Below are 25,824 nucleotides of genomic sequence, written 5' to 3'. Positions count from 1 at the left end.
TCAACACTAGCCGCGCCATTCTAGAACTTGTATATTCTTACCACCCTATTTAAGCAACAAAGAACATAAACTGCGACAAAGTATTTCAAGAACTTGTCTTGAGGTTTGTCGAGTTATAGTTAATTAGTTGTCTCCTTTCCCCTTTCAATAATTTCCCTCGCTAAATTTGACTCCATAAAGTCATCCCTCATTGAAAATAAAAATTTGTGGTAAGATTAATTCGAGAAAAATGGATCATACTTCATAAATCAGGAAAAAAAAGAAGTGTGTGATTATAGCAATTAGACATCTAAAGGAGGTTATAATTAGCTAAACTACCAAATGAAATCAGAAGAAAAATTAGTCAGAACTTGTGGCCGCATGATAATCAGGCTATCATGGGTTCCTCTGTGCAGACCATTTTTGCGCAGCAACCTTAAAATGCACGCACTGACAATTCCTCTTCATATTTCTTGTCCGAAATATGTTGTACCTCTTTTTTTTTTTTTTTTTGAGTCAAACAACATGTTGAAGTTGTAGCTGCAAATTGGATTGTTAGAGAACAGAGAGTCAATGAAACAGGTTATCAAATTCACTTAGCCGGAATCACTAATGGGCAGTAGAGGGGGGGTTGGTGGCCAACTGAATCCATGGCATGGAAACGTGGAAACGTGCAGTACTGGGGATTGGGGTTTCTTGGCAGCGCATGATGCTGAAAGCTAGGCACCATAAACTACTCTTCATAATTATGCCCCATGTACTGAATGTCAGGGAAACTTTACTACTGGCACATAAGTATGGGAGAATATAATCTGTATACCAGGCAAAACATTACATAAATAGCTCTATTAATGTAGGGCTGTAATCAATGTTTTTAAACTCGGACCGGTCAGTGAACCGGAGAGGTGGTCGGTTCGCGGTTCGACCGGTCCGACCGGTCCAACCGGCCGGTTCAATGGTTCACTGTTTTTTTTTTTTTTTAAATTTTTAGTGTTAAGTACTAAGCAGGTTTCATTCTACACTTGAACTTTACCAACATAACTTAATTTAAGTTATGATAATAATAAATTTTCTAAAAGTTATACACAAAACATGGAATGATAAATATAATTAAAATATCATAATTCACTACAAGTTTTCATAAATTCATTGTAAACATAAATAGATACAATCCAAATGTGCACCAATTATCACAAATAAAAACACAAAAAATAAATAAATTAAATATTGAAATTCTTTTACAATCCTTAAAAAAATCCATAAAAGAGTTCAAGTTAAGATAAACTATTTGAATAGCAAACTTTTATCAGTGGCATGATAAGCAACCACACCACCTTCACAATTTCATCAACTTAAGCTGAAAAAGTTAAAATTTATTATAAAAATATAAATCTAATTGCTCAAACTAAAAAAAACTAAAAATTTTTGAAAAACAAATATACAGTTAAACACATAAAAAATTAATTGCTACTAAACATTACTAATTAACATGTTATATTAAATTCAATGATCCTATACCATTAATTATTTTAAATTCAATTATCAATAGCTTCGATTATGTGCCAACTACCATATTTTTTACCAACCCAATGTTATTATTTGTAATTCCTACCCAATTCCTACACGGATGTGCACTACTTTTGCAAAAATTTCATCCTTAATTAATCGAATAAAAATAAAACAAAAATGAGGGAAACATATGAAAATTGAGGGGAAAAAGAAGAAAATGCAAAAAATCAACTAAAGATAATAATATAGAAAAAAACCTTGAAAAGAAAAAAATTAAACTTACTAAAATGTTGGAAAACAAGAAAAGTTGAAATTTTCAACTTGTTTACAATCTGCTAAAGATAATAACTTGATAATAATGGTGAAGACTTGAGAAAATCTTGTTGTGGATATTTGGGTTAAAAATGGTTAAGAAGAAAAAATTGAAAAAAAAAATAAGAGAAGAACTTGATGTTTTAATATATTTTTTAGTCAAGTAGAATTCTCAACAAACTTAAGTACAGTCTAGCGGTAAGATTGTCATATTTAAACTTGGAGACCCAGGTTCGAATCTTAGCTACACCATTCTTGATATTTTGTTGAAGAATCTAAAAAACCGCCGGTTCACGGTTCTTAACGGTTCGCACGGTTCGTCCGGGTTTCAACGGTTCTCCATGAACTTCCGGCTTTAGCATTAGACCGGACCGGTGACATGGCCGGTTCGCGGTCCAACCGGTCGAACCGGCCGGTCCGGTCCGGTCCTGAAAACATTGGCTGTAATCGAACCCAACTAGTCACGAGTAGATTGGTCAAAAACTCGATTCGGATTCGAGTTTGAATAGCTCGATAGGCCTAGAAAGTCGAGATCGAGTATTTAGTAGCAAGACTCGAAGGTTTCGAGCCTGATCGAGTTTTTTAATTTTAATTCTTTAATATATTATTATTATTATGAAATTACTCTTGTGCCCATAAGAGTGGTTGAATTTACAAAGTATTTCAGGTCATGTGAATTTTTTTGAAGGACGATAATGTCTTTTCGCTTAAAAATTGTCCAAAAAAAAAAATGAAATTCCCAAATCTTCATAACTCGAATTCGATAAAACTCGCATTGACTCAAGCCCCACGTGAATCGAACTCGAGTTCTGTAAGCGCGATGTATCGAGCTCGAGTTCAAACTCCAATAATGCCACTTGTTCGAGCTAGAGTATCCTTTTTGATGGTTGAGTCGAGCTCAAGTATGACGATATTCGAATTTGACTCAACTCAATTACATCCCTATATTAATACCAAAAAATATATATATACACACACACCACCACCACCACCACCAACAACAATCATCACTCACTATGTAAGTAATTACATAAGGAAACTAATATTATTAGAGATGGGTACCGATTTTACACTTCTAATGTTCATGTCTTGGCTTTTAGTACTAGTTGGAATATGCTGAGTGGTTCTCTCATCGACACTTGAGAATTTGCCTTATAATTTACTTATGCATTATCATGTATTTATGTATTAGTATCAAGTGTTACATTCGACCGATTACTTTTTCTATATTGTGACAGATAGCCTTTATTATTTACCTATAAAAAAGGATAACTATAATAATCAATTCTAGATAATTTATATACCTATATGTCACTTGTTTCATGTATTGTGCAAGTAGTAGCTAGTTTATACATTACTTACCTTTCCAGGTCAAACCCAATAAGGAAGGAACAGAAGAAAAGGTCAAAAGCAGCAGAGATTTGTTGGGAAAAGAAAAATCGAATCTTTTTTTTTTCTCCCCAGTTGGGCTTCTTTGGTAAAATCATAAGGATGTGTAATTAGCAAGTCTGAATTGTGCACTTGCAATGATTTACCTCTTATAGAGAAGAATAAATATACTCAACCTGTTTCTTAATTTGCTTGTCATGGTTTTGTTATGCACTATATCCCTGAGGGACGTCCTATTCTCCATTGGAAGTTCTGGACTTTCACTTTCAATTGCTTCAGCATGAAATTGGAACCTGGTCTATTTCTAGTATATTAGTAATTGGATGACATTTAAAGTTTTGTTTCAGAGCCCTGAATCTCATTAACCTTTGTTAGACCTTAATCAATTTGTATCTACAAGAATCTTCTTGAAATGTTGCATTGACAACAAGGGAGGAGGGACATTGGAGATGATGCCGAGCTACATTTCTTGAATGCCAACATTGAGGAGGATATTTAGAGCCAAAAGTGTAGACAATATTTTCTACGTTTGATAGATAAGCACTAACTAAGACGTTGGAAAGAAGCAGATGATAACTGCTCTCTATTAAAACGCTTAATAGTCTTTGCTTGCTTTTGCTAGTAACCAAAACTTTCTTGTATGCACACTAATTCTCAATGAGTTAGTACAATTTTTTTGGATTCCAGATACATCATGTCATTGCACCTGAATCCAGCGCTTCAGTTCAAAAACTACAGGAGATGTTACAACAATGGTTCTAGGCTGTCGTTTGCCAATAGGAGATATGCAGAGATTACTGCACTTGTTTGAGGATTCTATGACTTCACTACTATCACGCATCACTATGTAGTACTCGACCTAGTTCCTTGGTCAAACTGTCAGCTCGCTCATCTTGTCCCCCAGCGAAGGTATAGACTCGAAACGCTAGCTGAAAAGCCCTCCATAGCAGTTTCGTGAGTGCTTTTCGTTTTCCTTCAGTTGCTTCTCTTCGTTCCTGGTGAGAAGTTCATAGTAATTGTAGGGTGCTAGAAAGGGTGAAAAAAATGCAAAAGAGGTAGGTAGCAAATACTTGAATAGTTACCTTGAGTGCCAACTCCATGCAGGCTGAGGAAACATCCACCATAAGTTCCTTGATTCTTATCAATATGTTGAAGTCAAAAACAATATCATGACTTCGAAGATGCTTAGAATCTTCATCTTTGCTCCGGTCCAATAATTCTATATCTACTTTAATCTGGTTGAAGAGTTCATAATTCTCAGTATCTCATTCTTTGATATTGGTTAATTTAGGCGTAAGATCATGAGATTTACCTTGTTGAAATAGCGTTCCACCTTGTCGAGCATCATCTCAACTGGAGGCTCAGTTTTCCAATGCTCCAGGGTAAAAGCTATTCCTTCCAATTTTGAGTGCAATGCAGCGGCTATCCGCAATGATTCCAGCTTCTTTGTAGGAAAATCTTCAAACCTTGCCAAAACCTGTGAAAGCAAAAGCATGTTTTATGTCCTTCTAAACTTTGAATTTGCTGAACCTGCTCAAAATCTGAGATAACTCACCTGAGTCTCATCACTCAATTCCTCTAGATGTTTCTCTACATCTCTACGGAACTTTTGAAGCTCAGCCATGTCTTTTGTCTTAAAGGAACATATGTCATCTCTCAGCTTCATGATCATTTCAGAGTGCTTGTGAACATCTTCTTCAATCTGATGAAAATATGCTGATCTGAAATCCAAACAAAGAGATCATGCACCATGAAGCATCATCATTTGCCATATCTACTTGTCTATTGTAACACAGTCCGTGGTGAATAGTTATTTCCACTGTAAAGTACCTTTTTGTCATTTCAGCAAGGGCTGCAGCCATTCCTTGTTTTATGCTGGTAAGACCACCAACCCGACGATTTATCTTATTAGATATTGCATCAGTAACATTTGATCCTTCCAGTTTTCTTTTGAGATTTCGATACAAGTTTCCCATATGATTTGATCTCCTCAGTTTTGAATTTGATCTCTTCAGGCTTGGGAATTTTCGAACCCCCAATCCTGGAGGAGGAGGTGGAGGCGGAGCAGTACCATTTAGCCGTGAAACCCCAACTGTTGGAGGATGAGGTGGAGGTGGAGCCGCAAGGGGTACTGGAGATGTGGGAATGGATGGGAGTGATAAAGACCGGCTTGCTTCTTTTGGCCTTCTTGCGTTAAGCATGTCACTCAAATTGCTCTTAGGTTTGATTCCAGACTTGGGACTACTTGTGACTTCATTCGTTGCTATTCTTGGTGATCCTTCAGTGGTGCTTTTCGCTTTGCTAAAGTTCTCTGTTTGTTCATCCGCCTTCTTCCTCCCCTCTTTAACAGGAACAGTGCCTTGTAATGACACCGCAGGACATATGTCCGTGGAGATGCATTTTTCCACTGTCTGAAGTAAAGTGGGGAGAGGGTTAGAAGCATCAGCAACTGCACTGGGTTTCATCAGACCAGTAGGGACTGAATTGGGTGATGCTAGAGAAGAACAGGTGTTTTTGATATCTGGAGACATTTCTCTTAAAACGTCTTTATTGCTTTTCTCATCTTCATGCATGACATCAAAATTCTGCCTTGCAGTTTTAATCATATTGTCAAGCTCTTCAATCACTCGTCCACCTTGCATGCACAGAAACTGTAAATTTCCTTTAAAAAAGTCATTTATCAACTCTGAAACATGGAAACAGTTCAATAATAAAGAAAAAGAACTTACCAAGTTGCTTCGAGTTTGTAGCATTTGAGCTACCATCTGCACAGTGCACAGAGTCAGCAACTAACATACGATTGTTGTCCCAGACGTCTCCTATAGATTTTAGAGCCTCGTAAAGATTGGACATCTCCTGGACAAACATCCTTCATCGTGTGAATTCATGTATTTTCAAGAAGTATTATATCTATACTGAGGTACTTAATATTGAATAAACCTGCTGTAATGAAACTTCTTTGCTTTCTTCGATATTCGGCAGGATACTGGGATACAACTTCTTAAGATCCTCCAAAGTTCGCACGACCAACTGAAAGGGAAGTAAAAGTGAGAAATTTATGTCAAAGTCCAAATTGTAAACCTTACTGATTTAGCTGCATTTAGACATAGTACCTCAGCAATTGCAGTAGCATTAGCACAAGGTGGGAGGTGAAGAATGTCTCTAAAGGTTATTATCTTCTTCCTGAGTTCAAACATCAACATCAAGTCTCCTATCCCTCCGCGAGAATTGGCTACTTCCAGGCCTGTTGCTTCCTTGTTAACTTTGGACACGTTCATGCTTACTTTTGCCTATTAGGAACATGGCAAAATACAAGTTACTCAAACATCCAAGTTCAGGGTTAATTGATGTAGGGAAATTTTATCTGTTAAGTTTGCCAATAAACAAGATCGACCGTGTGTTTGTTCTTCTAGTATCATCCTTTTCTTTAGGCAGTTCTTTTAGTGAAATATACTAAAACATTCTTTTCCGTTCTGCTACTAGTTGCTAAACCGGAATGTTTCAAACATGAGCCAATTGCAGACAAGAGATCACAAAACCACGCATAAACTTGTTCCTTGACAGATGCAATGTCAATTGAAACTTTACCCTGCAAATATACCCTGAGATGATCATCGTTGTGCTTTACCTGTCGTTTACAAGAACTTTGTCTCAAAAGAGAAGAAGGGGCAGGATATAATCCACGAGCCATGGCTGATAATTGATTTCAGCCCGATGTTGAATTCAATGATGATGCGGTGATCTTTAAGCAATTATCTTGCTATTCTCAAGAACCTCCAAATCTCGAAAACACGGTAAATCTCCTTAAACAAAACACCAACAGTTCCTTTTGAAATATTAACCTGTAGAAAAAAATTGAGTTCTTATATCACTAATGCCTGCTTTGGTCTTGAATTGGTTAAATGCTGATGGATATATGAGGGAGATTGGAGGGAAGAGAAAATTGAAGAAATTTTGTTCATGATGCATCAGAACTCAGAAATCCCTCTCCCTCCATTGGAGGGCCTTCAGCGAAGGCAAAAAGATGGAATGTTTTGCAGCTTCTTGCAAGATTTATAACTGCTAACTCCATCGTCCTTCGATTCAGGAGTTGAAGGGTAAAAAGCTATGCCACTTGTTTTTAACGCATAAAATTCTGTGATCAGCCGTCAAGAGAGAAATCAAGGCAGCATTCATTAGTCTAACAAATGTCGACACCTACGTGATTGGCTCCATACTACAATCTTCTAGTCTATAAGCCCTTGGACGTGACAAAAGTACTACTAGAAAAGAGGCTTTGAGCAAAAAAAAAAAAAAACTTCCCTGATAAAATCTCTCCCTTGTATGTTCAATTCTACGTCAGTAATTCTTGTTTCGATGTATGTAGAGTTTCATCTCACTCAGGAAAATTGTGACACTCTTTGAAATTTTCATGTTTTAATTCACGTGGATTTCCTGTAAAACAAAATAGATTATCACGCCTCCAATCTGCCATTTCTCTCAGACAAAGCTGCCATTTCTCTGGGTGGTTGGGGAGTTAACGAGCAATTCATAAAGGGTTTCAATCAGGATCTCATTTCTCTCGGACCCTTTGGTTTGCTTTTGTCTTTAGAATATAGATTTTGTAATAGGTAAAAAAAAATTAAAATTTAAAATCCATCAAAGAGTAGCTTTTGCTTCTCTTAATTATACCATATAGACGCTTTGAATAATCAGCTTTTGTAAAATCCAAAGCAAATGAGAACAAATACACTGGCTCAAGTTCCCTATTGGTCGCTTTTGAATTGCAAGATAGATAAGATAACACAATGCATTATATAATCAGCATCATATCATTATTGTGTTTTTGAAGAAACCCGCATTTGTTCATGAAAATCACCACTGGACTTCTTTTAAAAATTTGGTTAATTTTGCCATTCGATGAACGAGTATCAATAACATTTCTTTATTTTTGCATGCATAAATTACAAAGAAGAATATCAAACAATTTTTTTTCTGTTATCAACCTGAGCCGGAAGTCAAAAATGAACTACAGTTTTGACGGAGATCAAAGCATACTTTTTCTCTATAAATAAATAAATAAATATATATATTTATATATAACACTCTTGAGAGATGACATGTTACAAGTAGCAATCAAAGAAGTTGTTTTTGTTCTCTCGTGTAAATACTTAATTTACAAAATCAAGAATAGTGGCCCTGGAGGATCCTTAATCACTAACTCTTAATCAACCACCAACATTCCTTGAGAAGAAAGATTAGCTGCCCCAGCATAGATGCATGCATACATATTTGTTCTCATGAATTTCTAAGAAGGTAAGGGTTACAGGGGCAGGATACAGGAAACAAGAAAAGGGTGGAGCAGTTAGAATTGAAACCTCTTCCTAAAACAAGAAAACAAGGTGCTTGACCTCTAGAACTACATAGGATCATCCATATGATACCAAGCATTTTACTTAGATCTCATAATGTGAGGTCAAAATCGTATTTGCTTGATAAGATCCCAATTTTCTTGCCCGGAGCTAGATTATCCACCACCAAAGTACAATTAACGAAAACGTGAAATTGCCTGGAGGAAATTTCCCCCACAACAACACTCACAGGAACTTGAATCCGCACCAGCAATGGAATCCTTCCTTTTTCTTTGCTATCTTGAAGAGCCTGTTGAAGACCTGTTCCAAATTCACTCCTTCCTTTCAACTCAATTTGGATCAAAGTTGTATTATGAGGGCCCTGATGAAAATTTGGCAGTGATCCCGAGCAAAGTCTAGAATCTGTGTATTCCACAAGGACTGAGCTTCCCTGACCATATGTGAAACCAATGGCTTTGTTCATGTTGTCGGCTTCCACAGTTACCAAAAACACAGTGTTGAGGCTGAAATCAGGCAGGAGATCAAAGGATTTGACATCCAGGCTTTGAACTTTGTAGGAAGGCACCTTAGGTTCGTAAACAGTGTAGAAATAGAAAGCCAGGACGGAGACGATGAAGATCAGGAGGAAGAGAATGCAATAGCAACAGCAAATGCACCTCAGGCAACTACTTCCACCTGATTTTTTTGGGTAGTAGTCGGAGTTATACCGGGGTACATTTCGGCGACCAGAAGGAGGCGGGCCGTAGTTGCCATTTTTCTTTCCCTGACCGTCCAACATGACATAGGCAGGCGGTGGTGGAGGTGCATTCATTGTGGAGGATGATATGGCATCAACCAGGCAGCGTGTAGGCTTCTTGGAGCCAAATCCATCAAATTCGGAGAACCACCAAAAGCACTGAGAGAAAGAAAGGCTCTTGTTTTTCCTCTCATGCTTTTGTCTAGACCCCTTAATGTCCAAAAGAAGACATGAAGACGGATAACCCGAGATCAATGCACTATGCTACATTAGTTTGGCTATTTTTAGAGAGATTGATCAACAACATTTGGCATTTCTTGCGCCGCCTCTTATCAGTTAAACTTTACTCATTCATAAATTCCTCAGATGATCTTGACCAAATCTACAAGAAACGATGATTTTGCTTATCCAGCCTTTTTTTTTTTTTTGGAGCATTTTCATCACAAGGTCTTCTCTAAATCCATGCAACAGGAAATGGGAATACTGATCAATTACAGGGTTTCTTTTGAATTTATTCTTCCTGATATATATTCTTGTCAAAGACAAACATTCGGTCTACAGCCCATAACATTTTTTTTTTAAAACCTTTTCTTCTGACTACTACTCCTATCTTAACCTACCAAATTGGAGATTCAAAAGCAATTTCCCAAATATGATTCAACATGCCATCCAACAGGAAATAGAACTACATTACTAGACCAAAGCATATTGAGGCCTTATGTCCTAAAAACCCTAAAAATACAAAGAAAAGCAACCAAAAAAAAAAAAGGAAAAGGACTTCTAAACTGACTTGCAAATTTTGAAAATGAACAGGAAAAGAGAATTGGACATCTCTGTCTTTTCACCCAAATAAATAGTTGATTAATGAAACTTCAACAAAACCTTGCAATTCTTGAAGGAGAGGATGCACAAATGGCCGATCCAGAATTGCAAGATTTCAAAGTATCAGCTCGCATGAACGACAATACCGAAACTACAACCGTTTTCACCTTGACTACAAACTTCTTCAGCTTCCGCACCCCAGATTTGCGTGAAGAATCCATGGATCCCAACTTGTATGTTCGGAGAAAAATCTGCCTTTGCCTAGCCCTTTTACGTCTATAACTAAAAGAATAGTTCATCATCACAGGACTCTGCCTGTGCTGCTGCTTTTGACTCCTTGGCCTAGGAAATGCTCTCTGGCCAAAAGAATCCGCCATGCTATAAGGGCTATACTGCTCCTTGTCACTCCTCCTTGGCCTAGAAAATGTTCTCTGGCTACCATTATCACCATCCTTTCTTCTCCAAGCATGATCACTAGCTTGATTCAAGGGCTCGTAGCCGTGGGCGCGACGGTGGCTCAACCGCAAAGTGGTGCTCCTCACCAGTGCTGTATCCATGGCAGGCTGGCCTTGCTTGGCTTGGCTTGGCTTGCTAGCTATGTACAGAATTATAACATCTAGTCATGTACAAATGAAACTCTACTAGCTTACATATGAAGAATAGACATGCAGCTTTGCGTATTAATCAATGAAATCAGGCTAAAATTTAAAATTTAAATGTGTATAAAATGCAAAATTTTGACCATGGTAGTATTTGTTTCCATTCATGGCGGCCGAATTAAATTTTAGCCATGGAATTATGTGAGAATTTGTGAATAGGAAGGGTCAATTATTCAACCATATGCGGTTTGCATAATGGGAAGGCAGTTTTTGGTAAGTTAATCATGTACAATATACCAACCTCGCTAAGAAATGGACAAATACGTAAATGCCAGCATAAGAGGCAAACGTGACTAAATGAATATGAAGATATTCAAAGATGGCCAAAATTTGACCTTTGACTAGCAATATTAAACCTGTTTCTTTTGTCTAGAAGCTGTAGTCAATGTCAGTTGAAGCAATCTCTTGACATATGTGATGTTTGGCTGATTCATTTCCTTGGAAGGAACAATTTCCTGGAAATGCTTATCCTCTTTGCTTAGATAAGGTCTTGATGTGAACTTTGTGGAGAAAAAGGATTTAGCCCACTAGGTTTCCTATGATAGTTGTAGGATTTTTCTATCTTGTCCAATCATAATTATTGTACTTAATAATGTATTTAAATAAGCTCTTTTCCAAACTAGCATAACACTTTTTCAAAAACATTAACACTTGAAACCCTCTTAACCAGCGTCGTCCTCCATTTAGGCATCCGCTGGCCAAACCGATTGTTACCTCATCAAACAGATTTTCTTGTCTTCAATAATCCCTTCCAATTATAATAATCTAAAAGGACATCAAACATGAAAAACAAATTAAAGCGATTAGAAAAGAAGATTAAAACAAATAAAAGATGTTATCGAAATTAAGTTAATCTAGACTACCCTGAAAGAAAATTAATCTGGACGAACCACAATAGGCCCACCGAAGTCAGCTGGAGGGCTTCAGTTTAAATTAACGGCCATTGGATTCTTTTTGTTAAGAACTAGGGCCTGTTTTTTGTCCAGAAGGCAAAACTCAAAAGCCCATATCTTATAATCTTGATGTCAATGAGCAACAGAATTTGGGCCCCGACAAATACGTCAAAGCGATGAATTAATACACTTTCAAGCCCTTTCCTAAAATTAAAGTGCAAGAAGTCTAAAGCCACAAACAGAATTGCTCATGGAAACATTCAGCCATAACTCAACAATAAAGAAATAAATAAAAGTTTACAACAATTGTCTTTCAATTGTACTTGTATCAATAAGCATTCAAGATTTCTTTTTTTTTTTTTTTGTCAGAAAAAAGTTTAGGTAGGTTCAGGTCCGGCCACCGCTACGGGTCAGAGCATGTTCTCGAGACCATAAGTCGCTTATAAGGATTTTTATAGATAGTCTACCGACATAGTTTTCATATCGATAGTAAGATTCAAACATATGACCTTTTGTAAGGAAGTAACATGTCCTTATAAACTGAGCCGATTTGTGTTGGCAATGAGCATTGAAGATAAGCCTTGAAGCTTGGCCTTTGATGTTTTCTTCTTATTTCTTTGCTTTCATTTCATACTCCTTTGCCTTTCTGTGGAGAAGCGAAGGATATGGAGATTGGGGCATGGTGACAAAGAAACAAAGGGTATGACGTAATTGCTCAAAAATATTGTCCCAGATCCATAGTGCAACATTACTGCTACCACTCAGTTTTCCACTGAGTTTTCACTTTCTTGTCCAGAACATAAAGGCACAACAAAATTTAAAACCAGAAGAAAGCCCGCCAGACAAAAGGACATAAATACACCAACAAGAAGAAGATCTTGCATTCCTGCTTCAAGTTCAAATTCCCCTAGATGAATTAATGAGTCTATTAATTGCAAAATTTCCATAATAAATATTTCACATGCCATGAAAGAGCTTTCTGAGCTTCTTTTCTTTTTTGGGAACGAAACACTACTAAATATAATGAAAAGGTCCCACGTTCATGAGACGTAACACAGTAGACAGTGTAACAGTAATGGCAGTCACATAATTAGACCCTATACAGGTAAAAATTTAACTTTTCAACATTTACTTGAGACTCTCAGATTTTGAGTTCGTGAAAATTCACTAGACACATATGCATTAAAAATTCTCACGTAATAGCATGAGTAGAAATTCTTGTTCATTATTAGCATCACTGTCCAAAAGTGTGAATTAGCAAAATGCAAATTTAGTTCACAGGCTTCAAGCCCTCTGTATATAGTGCAATCCCTCTCCCTTTCTTGTGCACCGTTCTCTTCATGTGAGTTTTTGCATTTCTCTCCTTAAGCCCACACTTTTGCCTGTGACTTGCTTCAATACCACCTTTCTTCTTCTACCCCCTTTAAATCTTCCGGCACTTCTCCTCTTTTCTTCCAACCAAGTTCCATAACTTTCCTCATCAAGTACCAAGAAAACCAAGCACAATCAATTTAATAAGAGTCTAAAAACAAAAAAGAAAGAAAAAAAATGAAGGGTTCTTCAGCCAGCTGCATGGCTGCAATGCTTCTTATCTTCCTCTTGTTTCCTTTTTCCCTCCATGCTAGGCATATTGGAAAGCTACGTTCACGTAAGTTTTGTCGATTATTTATTCTTATAAATTTATACAAATCTGTATGTGTGTAAGCGCGAGCGCAGGAGCATGCTAGAGCCAATTTAGTTTAGGGACAAATTTTGTCAGCTAATTTTCAATACCTTAGTTCTTCATACAATTAATGATTGGTAGTAGCAGTTTTATGGTGGTATTCTGCTAATGGTGTTGAGTTTTGTGTCTCAATTACAGGTCATGGGCACCACCATGCAACAGTGGCTAGCAGAAAAGCGGTAGGATTTGTGACACCACAAAAGTACTGGGATAGAAGGCCAATGATGCACAAGAGAGCTGACACCCTGCAAATTGCTGGATCAAGTTTACCTGATTGTTCACATGCTTGTGGATCCTGTAACCCCTGTAGATTGGTTATGGTTAGCTTTGTTTGTGCTTCACTTGAGGAGGCTGAGACGTGTCCCATGGCTTATAAGTGCATGTGCCACAACAAGTCATATCCTGTTCCATGATCACTAATATTTTTTGTGTAGCACTTTACTCTGTAGGTAGTTAGTTAATCAGTAGGTTTTTTTGGTGGATATTTTGTAAGTTGGTTTAACACTAGGGTCTCTGGCTCTCTTCAATCATGGATCTGTAAAATATAGTGGTAGCATTTTTTGCTTGGTTTATATTTCTCTTACTTCCCTTTTTCTAAGGTTCTCTATGTGAACTTTTGACATGGGATAGGCTATTTATGTAATCAAAGAGCATCTAGTTGTAATTTTAGGTTAATTTCTCCTTTCATATTGTTTATTATTATTATTACTATTATTATTCATCATCTATACAATATATAAGGGTTAATTTCACATACCTCCGCTGAGGGTTTTAACAATTGCAAAAAGCTCCCCTCAAGTTCTAAAAATTACACCTACCTCCCTCATAATTCCAAAACTATTTAAGTAACATTCTAGGCCCAAAAGGCTATACTTTTTCTCAAAAATTCTATAATACCCTTGAGTTATAATTCACAACAAAAAATGGCAAGGAAAAAAAATGATTCACAGTCTCTATTTCGTTTTATTTTTACCTGCTATCACTATTACGGTATTACCTACCCCATCAACATCTAAATCACCATTAAATAAACACTTATTTTTGTCTAATGTTCTTCTTTTACCTAAAAGTTTCTGATGTAGACCATTGTATCAACTATAAACGCTACATTAGATACTCAAAAACTTACCTACAATCTCGTATCAATATCAAATTTTACTTAATACACAACACTATTCATCAATATCCCTAAATTTCAATTCCATGGTTGCCACCTTTTTAATACAAAATAATCTTAGTCATCACTACTAATATCAATATCTAATATACTCCATTGGCACAGAGTTCAAAATCAATCAAATTCTCTCTACGGGAATAATATCAATAATTGTAACTAAAAAATAGAAACATAATGTAGTTTTAAATATACACTAGGAACCCTTTTTTTCATGACAACCATAATAGTACAACCTATATTTAGTCCCCATTCCACTTCCTATCCTTAATTTTTATTTTCTATCACTACCACTATCTTCATCTCTATCTAGGTTGGTATGAAATTAGCACTCAATTTATCATTTGACAATTTCAATTTGGTAATGTCTATCAAAAATTGGAAACAAAAATGGGCGCAAGGAAACTATTTAATAATAATGGAAAAGTAATAATTTGGAATAGATATCAACATAGGTAAGTATTGATGGTTTGGTGTGTATGGTGATTTTATTAATGGCGACAGTACACATTTGATTGATAGTAATAAATAAATGAGTTTGAAAGAAAAATAGATGTAAGAGGAAGAACATAGATAGTTAAATGAGAAAAACTATATTTTGAATTATTGGTTGATAATAGATGAGAGAACTTTAATATTTGATCATAGAGTTTTTCAATGAGTTGACAATTAATAAAGGGCATTATTGTTATCTTTTGATCACACCAAGAGTGGTCTCCGTAATTATATATACCTCAAGGGAGTCGAGTGAAATTGTAGGAAACCTCAGGAGAGGTTTCTGAAATTATCCCAATATATAATGCTTGAGCATTAGCGGTTGATGATGTAAATATTTTTTGTCATCTTTTGAATTTTGAATTTTACCCTTATAAAAATTAATTTTTACCCTAATCACTTAATCATATTTTGCCAATATGACTATTCATAATCACCCTACATATTGTAACTACCAAATTACTATAATCACATAAACCAAAGTTTTTGTCATTAAAATTTTATACAAATTTTTTTGTATGTGACAGACAAAATTTTATACAAAATTGATTCATTTTAATTGCTCCCTAATTGCACGCATATCGGGTGTACCCTTCAAACTAGTTATTATAATTAAAGCGTTTTCAACCCTTGATAGCCTTCAATTAGAATAAAATTTAAATTTTTATCAGTTAACTAGTTAAGCCCTCCACGTTCTAGAGTTGTTGGCAAAGTGGGAATTGAAGTCAAAATGATCGTATGGGCCCGTAGGTGTCAGCTAAAGTATGGGCATTTCTGTCCCAAAAATATCTTTTGTTTGAAATTTTAAGCCCTCTGTAGAATTGGTCATACAGCATTACCCAAATGAAAATGATGGAAAATGAGAATTTCTCAAAGGAACGGAAGGCACCAGAGCCCATGTTGCCTTCACACTGTAAAAGGATACATTATCAAATAGTTAAAATAAATAAATATATAAATGAGAAATCATAGATAATGCTACATCTACTATGGAAAAGAAAATCCCTTAATTTGTGTCAATTTATTTACAAGATTCGTGAGCCAAAAGTGGATTCCAAATCTAAAGTCATGCTTGAATCTGGAATTCAAGTGCAAAATGTAATTGCAAAATAAGAATTTATTACCTGATGTGAGTAATTTAATTTTCTCAAGAGTTTAAAATAAATGTGGCACCTCAAAGCTACAGTTAGTGCATCAAACTTACTTAAATGTCCATGCTTTGCAGTTTTTTTTTTTTATTATTTTGTCCATGGTTTATTTGACCCAATAATCAATAAGATTATAATAGAAGATAATAACAAGAAATAGAAATGTTCTTGTATAGAAAATGCAACAAGATTTTTTTTGGGCAAATGATATTAGTACTCAAAAAAATTCCTATAAAATATCTTGGGAGATAAAATTGCGCTACTTTATCTTTTGAATTCACTTAATTTTCCCTACTCTTAAATTAAACTTATACTGTTTTACAACAAATGATGGAGAATTCCTAATACCGATGATCAATTGTTTAGTAGTTCTTGAGTAAAGTACTAGACTTTGTGTTTTGGAATTATTTGTTATTTTGGTCTGTTCATTATTTTTTTGGTGGAGTTTTATAACATCATGTTGGAGGTTTATTTTTTGGAAAAAAATAAAGACTTTGTAGTCAATAGTATAGAGATCTCTATAAAAATAACGTGAAATAGTTATTAAGCTAGCCTTGAGGATAATTTTGACATTTAAATTAAAAATTAGAGATTCTAGAGTATGGGTGTTTATATCATTTTCAACAATAATGAGAAAGGGAGGAGTGTCTGGAGTTTTTTTTTTTTTGGAGTGTCAATATCATTTCCTTTTTCTTGACATGCTAAACAAATACTAACAAAAAAATATTTTTCCATAAAATTAATCTAGAGAATATGGTATCAAGTTATTCCTAAAAAGGAAATTCATTTTTATTTGTGAAAAAAAAACTTTAGAAATTTAAGAAAAATATATTGATTTATTCAAAATCTAAAGGGAGGGTGAGGAATAAGATCTGTATTCATCTTGAAAAAAAAAACCTTCTACAATTGTATGGATGGATTAAATTAGATGTAAGTTTGTTCTAATTAATGTTGTTGAGTTACAATTGTATGGATGGATCCACCAATATTGGTAAATTAATTGTATCCACACCAATTTTTTTTTTTTTTAAAATTAGGTTGTATGGATAGACCGCATTAGCCTTCTACAATCTACTGCATGTATTCTACAATATATTTGCGTTTCCATTTTTGTTATCTCACTCCTAGTATTATTTTAGGGATAATTTCAGAAACCTCCCTTGAAATTTCTGACTATTTCACTAGCCTTCTTTAAAGTTTACAAAATTATACAAACCTCCCCCAAGGTTAAGGTTTTGATAACAAAATTAGTTCAGTTAGAAAAGGTAATATTAAAAAATTACTTTAAAAAGAGAAATGAAACTTTTATTTTATAAATACCTCTTGTGCATGTATATAAGTGTATTAGTAAAAGAATAATAATAATTAAAAGTTATAAATAATTAATACACACATTTCACCACTCAAAAAATTTACATTTAATAAATTAGACCACAAATAAATAACAAAACTACACTAACGATCACAAGATTTAACAATACAAACTAGACATTTCTTTTAATATAATGTTTGCTATGATTCTTATGATTTTGAACAAAGAAATTTTTGAATTTTGTATTTCTTTTTCCTCCTTTCTTTAATTATATATTTTTTATTTATTAGGTCATATAATGAAATAAATATTTTTTATTTATTAGGTCATATAATGAAATAAATAATAGTAGTGCAAATAACAAAAAATGGGGCGCGAATAACATTTCTTAATTCCGTACTTCATTTCCAACATTGGGATTGGGGTCAACTTCGGTTGACCTTTGGAATTTAACGTTAGCACATCGGCAAGAACTGCAACCGGATTTCGCGGACTTTCAGCGACATGACTGGTTTTAGAATGCCATTAATGGCAAATCAGAAAATCAGATCACTACTCCTCCTGCTCTTCTTCCCATAGCACCCCACCACCAACCCGCCCCCCCCAACACCCCTGCCCTTTTCTGCTGCGGTGCTTACCTCCGCCTCCTTCATCCCTATCCTCCTCCATCATCTCCACCATTTCTAGCCCCACCACTTCCTCCCAACTGGGTCCCAACTATCAACACCTCCTCAAACTGTCACCGAACAAATCATCAACAAACAAGAATTTCATTCACCTCTCATCTATTATGCTATGACTAAAAGGTAACTTTTTCTCTCCACCCCTTTAAATCTTATAGCATAATTGATCCATGCATCTGTTTGCATGTGCTTTCTTTGGCTTTTTGTTTCATGGAAATGTGTATAATGGGTGCATTACATAATACTCATGCATGCTTTGCCTTTTCTCTTTTGAAAAACTTTTCTTGTTTGTCTCCAATAAAGTTAATGCAACAAAAAGGGTACCCTTTAATTGCGCTGTTAATCTTCCCTTAACATGTGAAATCCTAACATTTCACCTTTTTCCCTTTTCGGCTCCAAACAAGAATTGGTTCTGGAGAATCTGAACGCGTCTAGGGATATTTTAATAGAATTTTTTACTGCAGTAAGCCAATCAATTGGAAAAAGAAGTCAAAGCAGAAATTTCAAAGTTTCTTATTGATGAGTTTATTGCACAATCTGTTGTGGTGAGTGGCTAACATGAATACTTAGCATAGGGGAGCTAAGGAGCAAGAGAGAGATTTTAGTAATGATGTGAGGTTGAATTATAGGAGCAAGCGTGGGTCGGTACAATAATTATGATGATCTTTTCATCATTATTTTAGATAACCTTTTCTTGTTGGTTATAAAGGGTGGTAGAATTTGATTCACCAACTTTTGTCTCTGATGAGATTAAGGCGTAGGCATTACATACCTTCTTGTGCATCTCACCGTAGAGTAAGCTTCGGCTTCTACTCAGTCATTGATTTATATTTTTCTTGGAGAATGAGATCACAAATTACTTTGTTAGTGAATTGAAGCTGTGTTAATGATTAGAAGCTTGTTCATTTAGTTGCACATGAGTCATTCTGCTTCAATTTATTGTTCTTCTTGCCTGATATCTCTATCTTGTTTTTGTCAGTTCAGCTGATCGTTATTTGTGGACTAGTTTTGATGCTCTAGTGTAAACTTTTCTTTTATTGCTTATATAAGCAAGCCTCTCTGTATTTAAACGGATCCCTTTTCCATGCGTTTATTATAATTCTCATATTTAATTCATAATTTTGCTAAAGATGTTAGCTCTTAAAGTACCAATCTCATTTGATGGAAGCTTATTTTGGCATGAAAATCCGTGCAGATAATGCTTTTTATGTGTTTTGCTTGGCATAATTGACTATTTATTGCTGATCATGCCAATGCATACGCTTAGAAAAGTCAGAACTAATACATTTTGGGTGCGCAAATCTTCATTAACTTCATTAGTTTGAGGCCAATTAGCTTTTTTAGGTTCAAATTTCCCTCATTTTTGTACTTTTGAATGGGGGTAGGTAGGGATTTATAAGCTATTACAGTCATGAGAGTATTTATAAGCTATTACAATCATGAGAGTATTCATCCTGTTTATTGTATTGAAATAAGCATTTATTCATGGTCATACCATCCACTTTGTACTTAAACAGGCTTATGAATCCAGGTTGACGAAGATGAAATTTATTGGGATGCAAAGAAGCAGGATGAAGAATCAGCATTGTCACCTAATTCTCCTCGTGCAATATCACAATTAGCTCAGTGCTTCAGTGAGTATAAGTTTTTCACTCAATTAAGTATTGCCCCTGAATAGTTTCTATAAAGGATCCCTATCTTTGCTTTGTTTCTATGTCTCTTCATATCAAAGTTCTGCTCCACATCCTCCTCTTTGTCTCCGTCCTTTCATGAGCCTTTGCCTTCCTTATATCTTTTTTTTCTCCCTCTACTGTCTTCACTGCTTCAAAATCACTGGAGGATACCCTTTTATGGCTTTCCCTCTAGATTTTGCTTATATAGTTTGTACTGTAATTGCAGTCTTTGAGTAGCTGATAAAAATAGGAAGCTTTCATTTAAGACATTTAAAACGTCAGATCCAGAAATTTGGCCTGCACCTTTTCCTCAGAGATACCAACTCATCTAGGAAAAAGAATTTATAAGAAACAAATCTTTGATTCATATACCAGGTCCTGGAGATCAGAAGCTTCCCGCATTCTGATGAAGAAATGTTTTGGCTAGAAGCCTAGAAATATTAGCTTGAAGAGGGTGAATAATGTATCATCTTTGGAGGACAACATTTACTTTCTTGAGTCAAGGAAAGCCAGAAGGTTGAGATACCCCTCTTACAATCCATATCAGCTAGCAAAGGTCATATGAGATCATAATCAATAACATAGACAACCATTCACTTTTGAAAAATAGGAAGTTACAGCTTCAGAAATCTATGTATATTTGCTTCCTGGTTCTTGCAAGTTCTAACAGTATTTGTCGGTCTTGTTGGTTACCTCAAGCTGATTTTGGAACTTTGTGCATTGTACTAGTCAAATCTGAGTCCAAAAATTAGATACTGCTACCTTAAAGGGCGTTGGGTCAAGACAATGCAAAATTCTTCATTGAGCGTGAGATTAGATGGTTGATGTTCAAAATTGGTTCCAGATGTGAATTTAGCTCCCAGGCAGTGTTTAGGATAGAGTGTCTGCTTCAAAAACATCTACGACTTGAGAGAGCCCACTGCATTTGTGAGGCAACCTTATGACAGTTCTATTTGTAAAAACATGTTTTCCTAAGCACATATAGAAACACTCTAAGAATGCAATCTCCCAATCTCACCAGAATCATAACATAATGAAAATTTCAATACTTGCTCATAACAAGATATTCATCAGATGTTGTGTGGAATTCTTATTTATCATTTTCTGTTCCTAAACAAAGTCCTGCCTGATATAATTGGAAACAATTGCTGTTTGGAATTGTGGATTCTATTCATCTCTGATGTGAAAGGAATGATTGGCGAATACAGTAGTTCATTTTTCATCTGAATTTTGCAACATCCAAATGAACGCTATTGCAGAATTTGTGCTTCCATGTCAATTGGAAATACCCTCTACTAAAAGATGTTGACAAGAGATGGTATGGATTGGTGGCTTTAAGTTTTTGGTTAGATGACTCAGACAGTGCATGTATCTCTTCAAAATAAAGTCCCCATGGGAAAAGCTAAACTGTTTGTCTACCTAGGTTCCTAACCTCCCGGGCAAACTACTGTCAGCACCACCATATCAAAACTCAGTTCTGATTTCTGAAATTGGTTCAAGGCATGTTCCAAGTTTTGTGCAAAAGAGGAATTCTCATGCAGTTCACATGCTGTGTCTTCTTGCAGCCGGAGCTTACAGAAAACAGTACAATATAATTTCAACATTGTGTAGTAATGACATGCGTCAATTGATACGTGAATGTCCTTCAATTAGTTTTGGACGTGAACTTCTACATATAGCCCTTATATCTTCTTGTGCACAAATTTCCTGAATTTTAGATTAGATTAATTTTAGTCATATATTGACTCCAGGTCTCGATCTTTACAGCTAATGCTATGGTTGGTCCACGAGCATGGATAGGAGGAATTTTTAGTCGATCAACCAATAGAAGGTTTGGAAGTGGCAGATTTTTTTATTATAATTTTAGTCCTCATCAGGTGAGTTCCTAATTGAAAAACCAAAACTTTTACCAGTCTTTTAGGGCAAATCTGATTCATCAGCCTCTTTTTCCTGTTCACATGTATCCCTCTTTTGGTATCTTTATTTGTTTTATTTGTTTATAAACATTTTTACGTGTAAATATGTTTCGTAAAACCTTTTCTGGTTACTGTTTTGAGGGATTTAAAAGTCTTACTTGTGAGATTCATGTTGCTTTAAGGGCACAAATTTGTCATATGATTAAGAAATAAACAAGAGAAAGTTGAACATTGACAAAGGAGAAATTTTGTGCCTTAAAAATAACATCTTCATTTCAAACTGTCTACAGGAAGAGAGTCTTCGAAACCTTCAGGAACGGATTGGAGTACCTTTTGATGAGACTTGCTTCAATCATCAGGTATCGCTTCCATTACATTCTTATCAGATGTAGTGTTCCTCCAATTTCTTTTCTGTGTTCATTTCAATTACTTTAGGGTTGTTATAATGCTGGACTTATGTAGTTGATGTTCCAATAAATAGCAGATTGTGTACCAGTATTGTTTACATTTGCGGATATAGTCTATTATTTTGTGTCTGTGCCTCTTACAAAAAATTACAGGTGGACAGATGACCCCCAATTCCTTTCTCTTTCCTTTTACTATCTTTTCCAAAAACTAGTGCTTTATTATATCCTGAATGAATAAGATTATACAGATTCTCAATAGCTCTATCTTACAGTTATCGTGCTTTAATAGTTCACTGGGGATGTCCGTATTGTTAGCTTCTAGAACTCAGAAAATTTAACAAGCTAACATTTTGATACTGATGGTTCTACTACCAGCAAGCTCTCCGTGCTTTGTGGGACTTATCATTTCCCAACGTTAAGCTCAAAGGCTTAATCTCTGATCAGTGGAAGGATATGGGGTGGCAAGGAGTGAACCCAGCTACAGACTTCAGGTAAACTTCTGATTTTTTGATATTGGTTTCTTGCTAGAGTAATTTGAATGATAAGATGACTTACGCTAAGACGAAATACATATACTGTGAGGAAGAAGAAGGATATCCATGAAAGGGACTTGATTTATTTGGTAAATTTTAGCTTCCTTAAATTTGGACAATGATTAATGTGTCATGCTTCTCGGACTAAAGAATACTTGCGTTTGAAGACTTGGCTTCTTCTGTTCAACTGTTCAACATTGTTCTTGGTCTTTATTAGCAAACATCTCGATGACTGTGTTTGGAAAGATTTCTTCAAAGAAATTGTTTATTCATTTTCCCAAATTTTTGCTAGTACGATACGTTTTCTTGTACAATTTGAGCACACTTAGGAGCTTATTTTTCCTACCTCTGCAACAGAATTATGTTTAGTTGATAAATGGAAGTTTCCTCACCTTGAAAGATGTTCATTAGGTAAAATTTATTATGACAAATCATTGGACCAGGTAAGATCTAGAAATAGTTTACTTGTTTGCTTGCTCTATGAATGTAATCTGGTTTTACGTATTTTCTTTAATCCACATCCTTCTCTTCCTTTGCTTTTTAATGTAATAAACTACTTGATTTTGGCACGGAGTTAGATCCTTATATTTTGCTTGTAAAGCTGCATTCTTATTGTCAGAAAGTATGTTCTCATAAAAAAAAAATTTTTCTTGATCCCAGGGGTTGTGGTTTCATTTCGCTCGAGAATTTATTGTTTTTCGGAAGAACTTATCCGGTATGGTTGCTTGGCTGCTGCTACACAAAGCATTGACTGCTGAATAGGGATAGTCCTATTGTAGTTTATTGAAATAATGATGAGTTTTTACTAATAATGTATAATTCAAAATGAAGGCTTCTTTTCATAGGTTGCTATTCAAGCAAACTGGAGAACGTGCTAAGTGGGAATACCCATTTGCTGTTGCTGGAATTAATGTATCATTTATGCTGATCCAAATGTTGGATTTATACTCAGGTATGTAAAAGAATACAAATTTAGGCACAACATATTTATACCAAGAGATGAATTTCCTACCTCATATCTCCATCTTTACTTGTCAAATTGCATTTGTCTGCTTGCTTTCCCAGTTACTTGGAAATGCACCCCATTAAAGATTGTTTCAGCTCTAGAGTTTCATTGCCATTTTCTCCAGCAGAAAAACAGAAAGGAACTGTGCGTTTTGACTCTAATTAACCTTTTGTTCAATGCAGCAAAACCTAAGTGCCTTCCAGGAGTCAATTTCATCAAAATGTTGGGAGGTAATTAGTAGCAATGTAAACTATATGAATTTCAATGCTTCATGAATTGGGTTGCTTGATTGAATTTGCACTGTAACTATCTGAAAAAATTTTTAATTTGCACGATTGCAGAAGATAAAGAGGCATTTGATATACTATATTGTATAGCATTTGCAATGATGGATGCGCAATGGCTTGCAATGCATGCTTCGTATATGGACTTCAATGTATGTATCTCTCCTCTCTCTCTCTCTCTCTCTCTCTCTCTCTCTCTCTCTCTCTCTCAAAATGCCTTGCTCAGCAAAAGCAATTACATTGGAAAACCTGAGACGGCTTTCATATTACATCCTAATATAACTAATTTGGCAACAAGCTAGACTAACTTTTGCACTTAGGCTTTATAATCTCATTTCCTATGCTAACAAAATGGTTAAATGGTTCGATTTCAGTTGTATATAGAAATAGTTAAGAGTTAAACAACAAGATTTTTTTGGCATTATTCCATTATTTTTGTTGCTTCTACCTCCCAATTTTGTTCAGATGTATCTATTCACTGCTTTTAGATGTCATTGCACAAGAAATTGTTAAGATGATTTTTATTTTTATTTTTTACGAATTCAATTCACGATCATACTTCGGTATAAACAACCCTGATGAAGGCTTAGCAGAGTGTGTCATTTTCATTTATTAAGTCTTGAAGAGAATAAAAGAATAGCAAGAATACAAGGCCAAATTGGTTATAGTTGACCTCAATGGCACTAATGGATGCCTTTTTCTCATAACAATTGCCACATTTGAGTGCAATGAGTTTTTTCCTTCTGTCTCAAATAGCAGGTAATTTTCAATCTCATGTCTTTTCAGGAAAAATTCTGTTGAATTTGAAATTCCAACTGAGGTGCAAATTATGCTAAACGATGAATTGGCTTCTTGGTTACATATATTGCTTGATCTAGCATTCGCCATTACAGTCTTGGATATTATAAAGCCATTAAGGTGGCTGATATTTGCATTCCTGTTTAAAGGATGATAAAGGTCTAAGGATCGATGTGCATGGTACTACAGTTAAAACCAAGGCTGATCAATCTGTTTGCTTCTGCAGCCTTCACTTACTAATCTTGATTTGGGGTCCAGATATTCCAGAAATAAAACACATGTTTCTGTGTGGAGTAAGACTATTAAATCTATTTCTTTTCTCTGTTTAATCACTTCAGGAGGTTTTACGAGTAACCAGGATACAATTGGAAAGAGAATTGTCTTTAGAAGATGTGCATAAGATACAAGATCTGCCAGCTTTCAACCTATTGTTCCACTAGTTCTTCTGCTTACCACTTTCCTCTTAAACCAACAAATTACTGCTCTATTAGTGTACCGTTAGCTCAGCAAATGGAGGTCCAAAGCAAATGAACCATTCAGGAGGGTAATTTCCACGATGTAGACCATATGTAGAGAAGGGTATTTGTCTTGGATATCTATGTGTAAATTGTACTTATGCCAATTCAGGTGGTTGTATGGAAAAAGTTTTGCTCAGAAGACCATTGCCTATCTTGCACTTCATCTTATTACTATTTGTGGGGCAGATGCTGCTCAAAGAAATGACTAACCAGAAGCTAATTATGCCTTTCTAATTAGACTCTTCAGTGATTTTCTTTTCATTTGATTCTTATGCTCCTGTTGTCATTTGCTACTGGTTTTCTTGCATGCATTTTGTGGTACAACGTTAAATGTAGGTTCTACTTGTCAAGTGGGATTACCATTAAAGGATAGAAATTGAGTAGATTAATATGATCTGAAAATTTTTCAAACTTTTCTAGCCACAGAAAATTTGCATCTGTATGGCCCTTGATAAAATTTTGATTTCTCTCAAGTCTTAACGGTGTTTCAATGTATCTATGTAT

The 25,824-nt window shown here is 35.3% G+C and overlaps 4 protein-coding genes across 6 annotated transcripts; 2 read left to right on the top strand and 2 right to left on the bottom strand.

Moving 5' to 3' along the window:
- Positions 1–3,864: 3,864 nt before the first annotated feature.
- On the bottom strand, positions 3,865–6,395 carry LOC113771754 (uncharacterized protein At4g04980-like). Its single transcript, XM_027316317.1, has 8 exons — positions 6,303–6,395; positions 6,130–6,219; positions 5,919–6,045; positions 5,020–5,824; positions 4,745–4,910; positions 4,502–4,666; positions 4,272–4,424; positions 3,865–4,184 (listed from the first exon to the last, which is right to left on the bottom strand). Exons 1-8 carry the CDS (start codon positions 6,390–6,392, stop codon positions 4,023–4,025), a joined length of 1,758 nt encoding a protein of 585 aa, XP_027172118.1. The 5' UTR covers positions 6,393–6,395; the 3' UTR covers positions 3,865–4,022.
- Positions 6,396–8,334: 1,939 nt separating this feature from the next.
- On the bottom strand, positions 8,335–9,641 carry LOC113770978 (NDR1/HIN1-like protein 6). Its single transcript, XM_027315612.1, has one exon. It carries the CDS (start codon positions 9,349–9,351, stop codon positions 8,632–8,634), a length of 720 nt encoding a protein of 239 aa, XP_027171413.1. The 5' UTR covers positions 9,352–9,641; the 3' UTR covers positions 8,335–8,631.
- Positions 9,642–12,998: 3,357 nt separating this feature from the next.
- Positions 12,999–14,019, top strand: LOC113772176 (protein EPIDERMAL PATTERNING FACTOR 1). The gene is made up of 2 exons (XM_027316747.1): positions 12,999–13,298; positions 13,512–14,019. Exons 1-2 carry the CDS (start codon positions 13,199–13,201, stop codon positions 13,784–13,786), a joined length of 375 nt encoding a protein of 124 aa, XP_027172548.1. The 5' UTR covers positions 12,999–13,198; the 3' UTR covers positions 13,787–14,019.
- Positions 14,020–18,906: 4,887 nt separating this feature from the next.
- LOC113770784 (ELMO domain-containing protein A) lies at positions 18,907–25,592 on the top strand. Of its 3 annotated transcripts, none has more exons than XM_027315364.1 (10): positions 18,907–18,980; positions 19,717–19,819; positions 21,626–21,735; positions 22,065–22,133; positions 22,557–22,672; positions 23,375–23,429; positions 23,546–23,666; positions 23,903–23,950; positions 24,062–24,156; positions 25,141–25,592. In XM_027315364.1, the coding sequence occupies exons 1-10, from the start codon at positions 18,930–18,932 to the stop codon at positions 25,240–25,242; spliced, it is 870 nt and encodes a 289-aa protein (XP_027171165.1). In that variant the 5' UTR covers positions 18,907–18,929; the 3' UTR covers positions 25,243–25,592. The 3 variants fall into 3 exon arrangements, with proteins under 3 accessions (XP_027171165.1, XP_027171166.1, XP_027171167.1); XM_027315365.1 differs by having other exon boundaries at positions 24,791–25,228; XM_027315366.1 differs by lacking the exons at positions 18,907–18,980; positions 19,717–19,819 and adding an exon at positions 20,305–20,374.
- Positions 25,593–25,824: the final 232 nt, after the last annotated feature.

Source organism: Coffea eugenioides, chromosome 5, assembly GCF_003713205.1.
Source record: "Coffea eugenioides isolate CCC68of chromosome 5, Ceug_1.0, whole genome shotgun sequence".
NCBI lineage: Eukaryota > Viridiplantae > Streptophyta > Magnoliopsida > Gentianales > Rubiaceae > Coffea > Coffea eugenioides.
The sequence above is the reverse complement of the archived record's forward strand: the minus strand, read 5'-3'. Positions and strand labels throughout refer to the sequence as shown.

Bases quoted from the DNA above. Each gene is read 5' to 3' on its own strand.
- LOC113770978 (XM_027315612.1), bottom strand. From the start codon at position 9,351: ATGAATGCACCTCCACCACCGCCTGCCTATGTCATGTTGGACGGTCAG.
- LOC113772176 (XM_027316747.1), top strand. From the start codon at position 13,199: ATGAAGGGTTCTTCAGCCAGCTGCATGGCTGCAATGCTTCTTATCTTC. The intron at 13,299-13,511 runs GTAAGTTTTGTC...TCTCAATTACAG, and splicing joins TATTGGAAAGCTACGTTCAC to GTCATGGGCACCACCATGCA.
- LOC113770784 (XM_027315364.1), top strand. From the start codon at position 18,930: ATGAGATTAAGGCGTAGGCATTACATACCTTCTTGTGCATCTCACCGT. The intron at 19,820-21,625 runs GTGAGTATAAGT...CGATCTTTACAG, and splicing joins ACAATTAGCTCAGTGCTTCA to CTAATGCTATGGTTGGTCCA. The intron at 21,736-22,064 runs GTGAGTTCCTAA...AACTGTCTACAG, and splicing joins ATAATTTTAGTCCTCATCAG to GAAGAGAGTCTTCGAAACCT.
- LOC113771754 (XM_027316317.1), bottom strand. From the start codon at position 6,392: ATGTTGATGTTTGAACTCAGGAAGAAGATAATAACCTTTAGAGACATT. The intron at 4,911-5,019 runs GTACTTTACAGT...TTTGGATTTCAG, and splicing joins CTTGCTGAAATGACAAAAAG to ATCAGCATATTTTCATCAGA. The intron at 4,185-4,271 runs GTAACTATTCAA...ACTTCTCACCAG, and splicing joins GCATGGAGTTGGCACTCAAG to GAACGAAGAGAAGCAACTGA.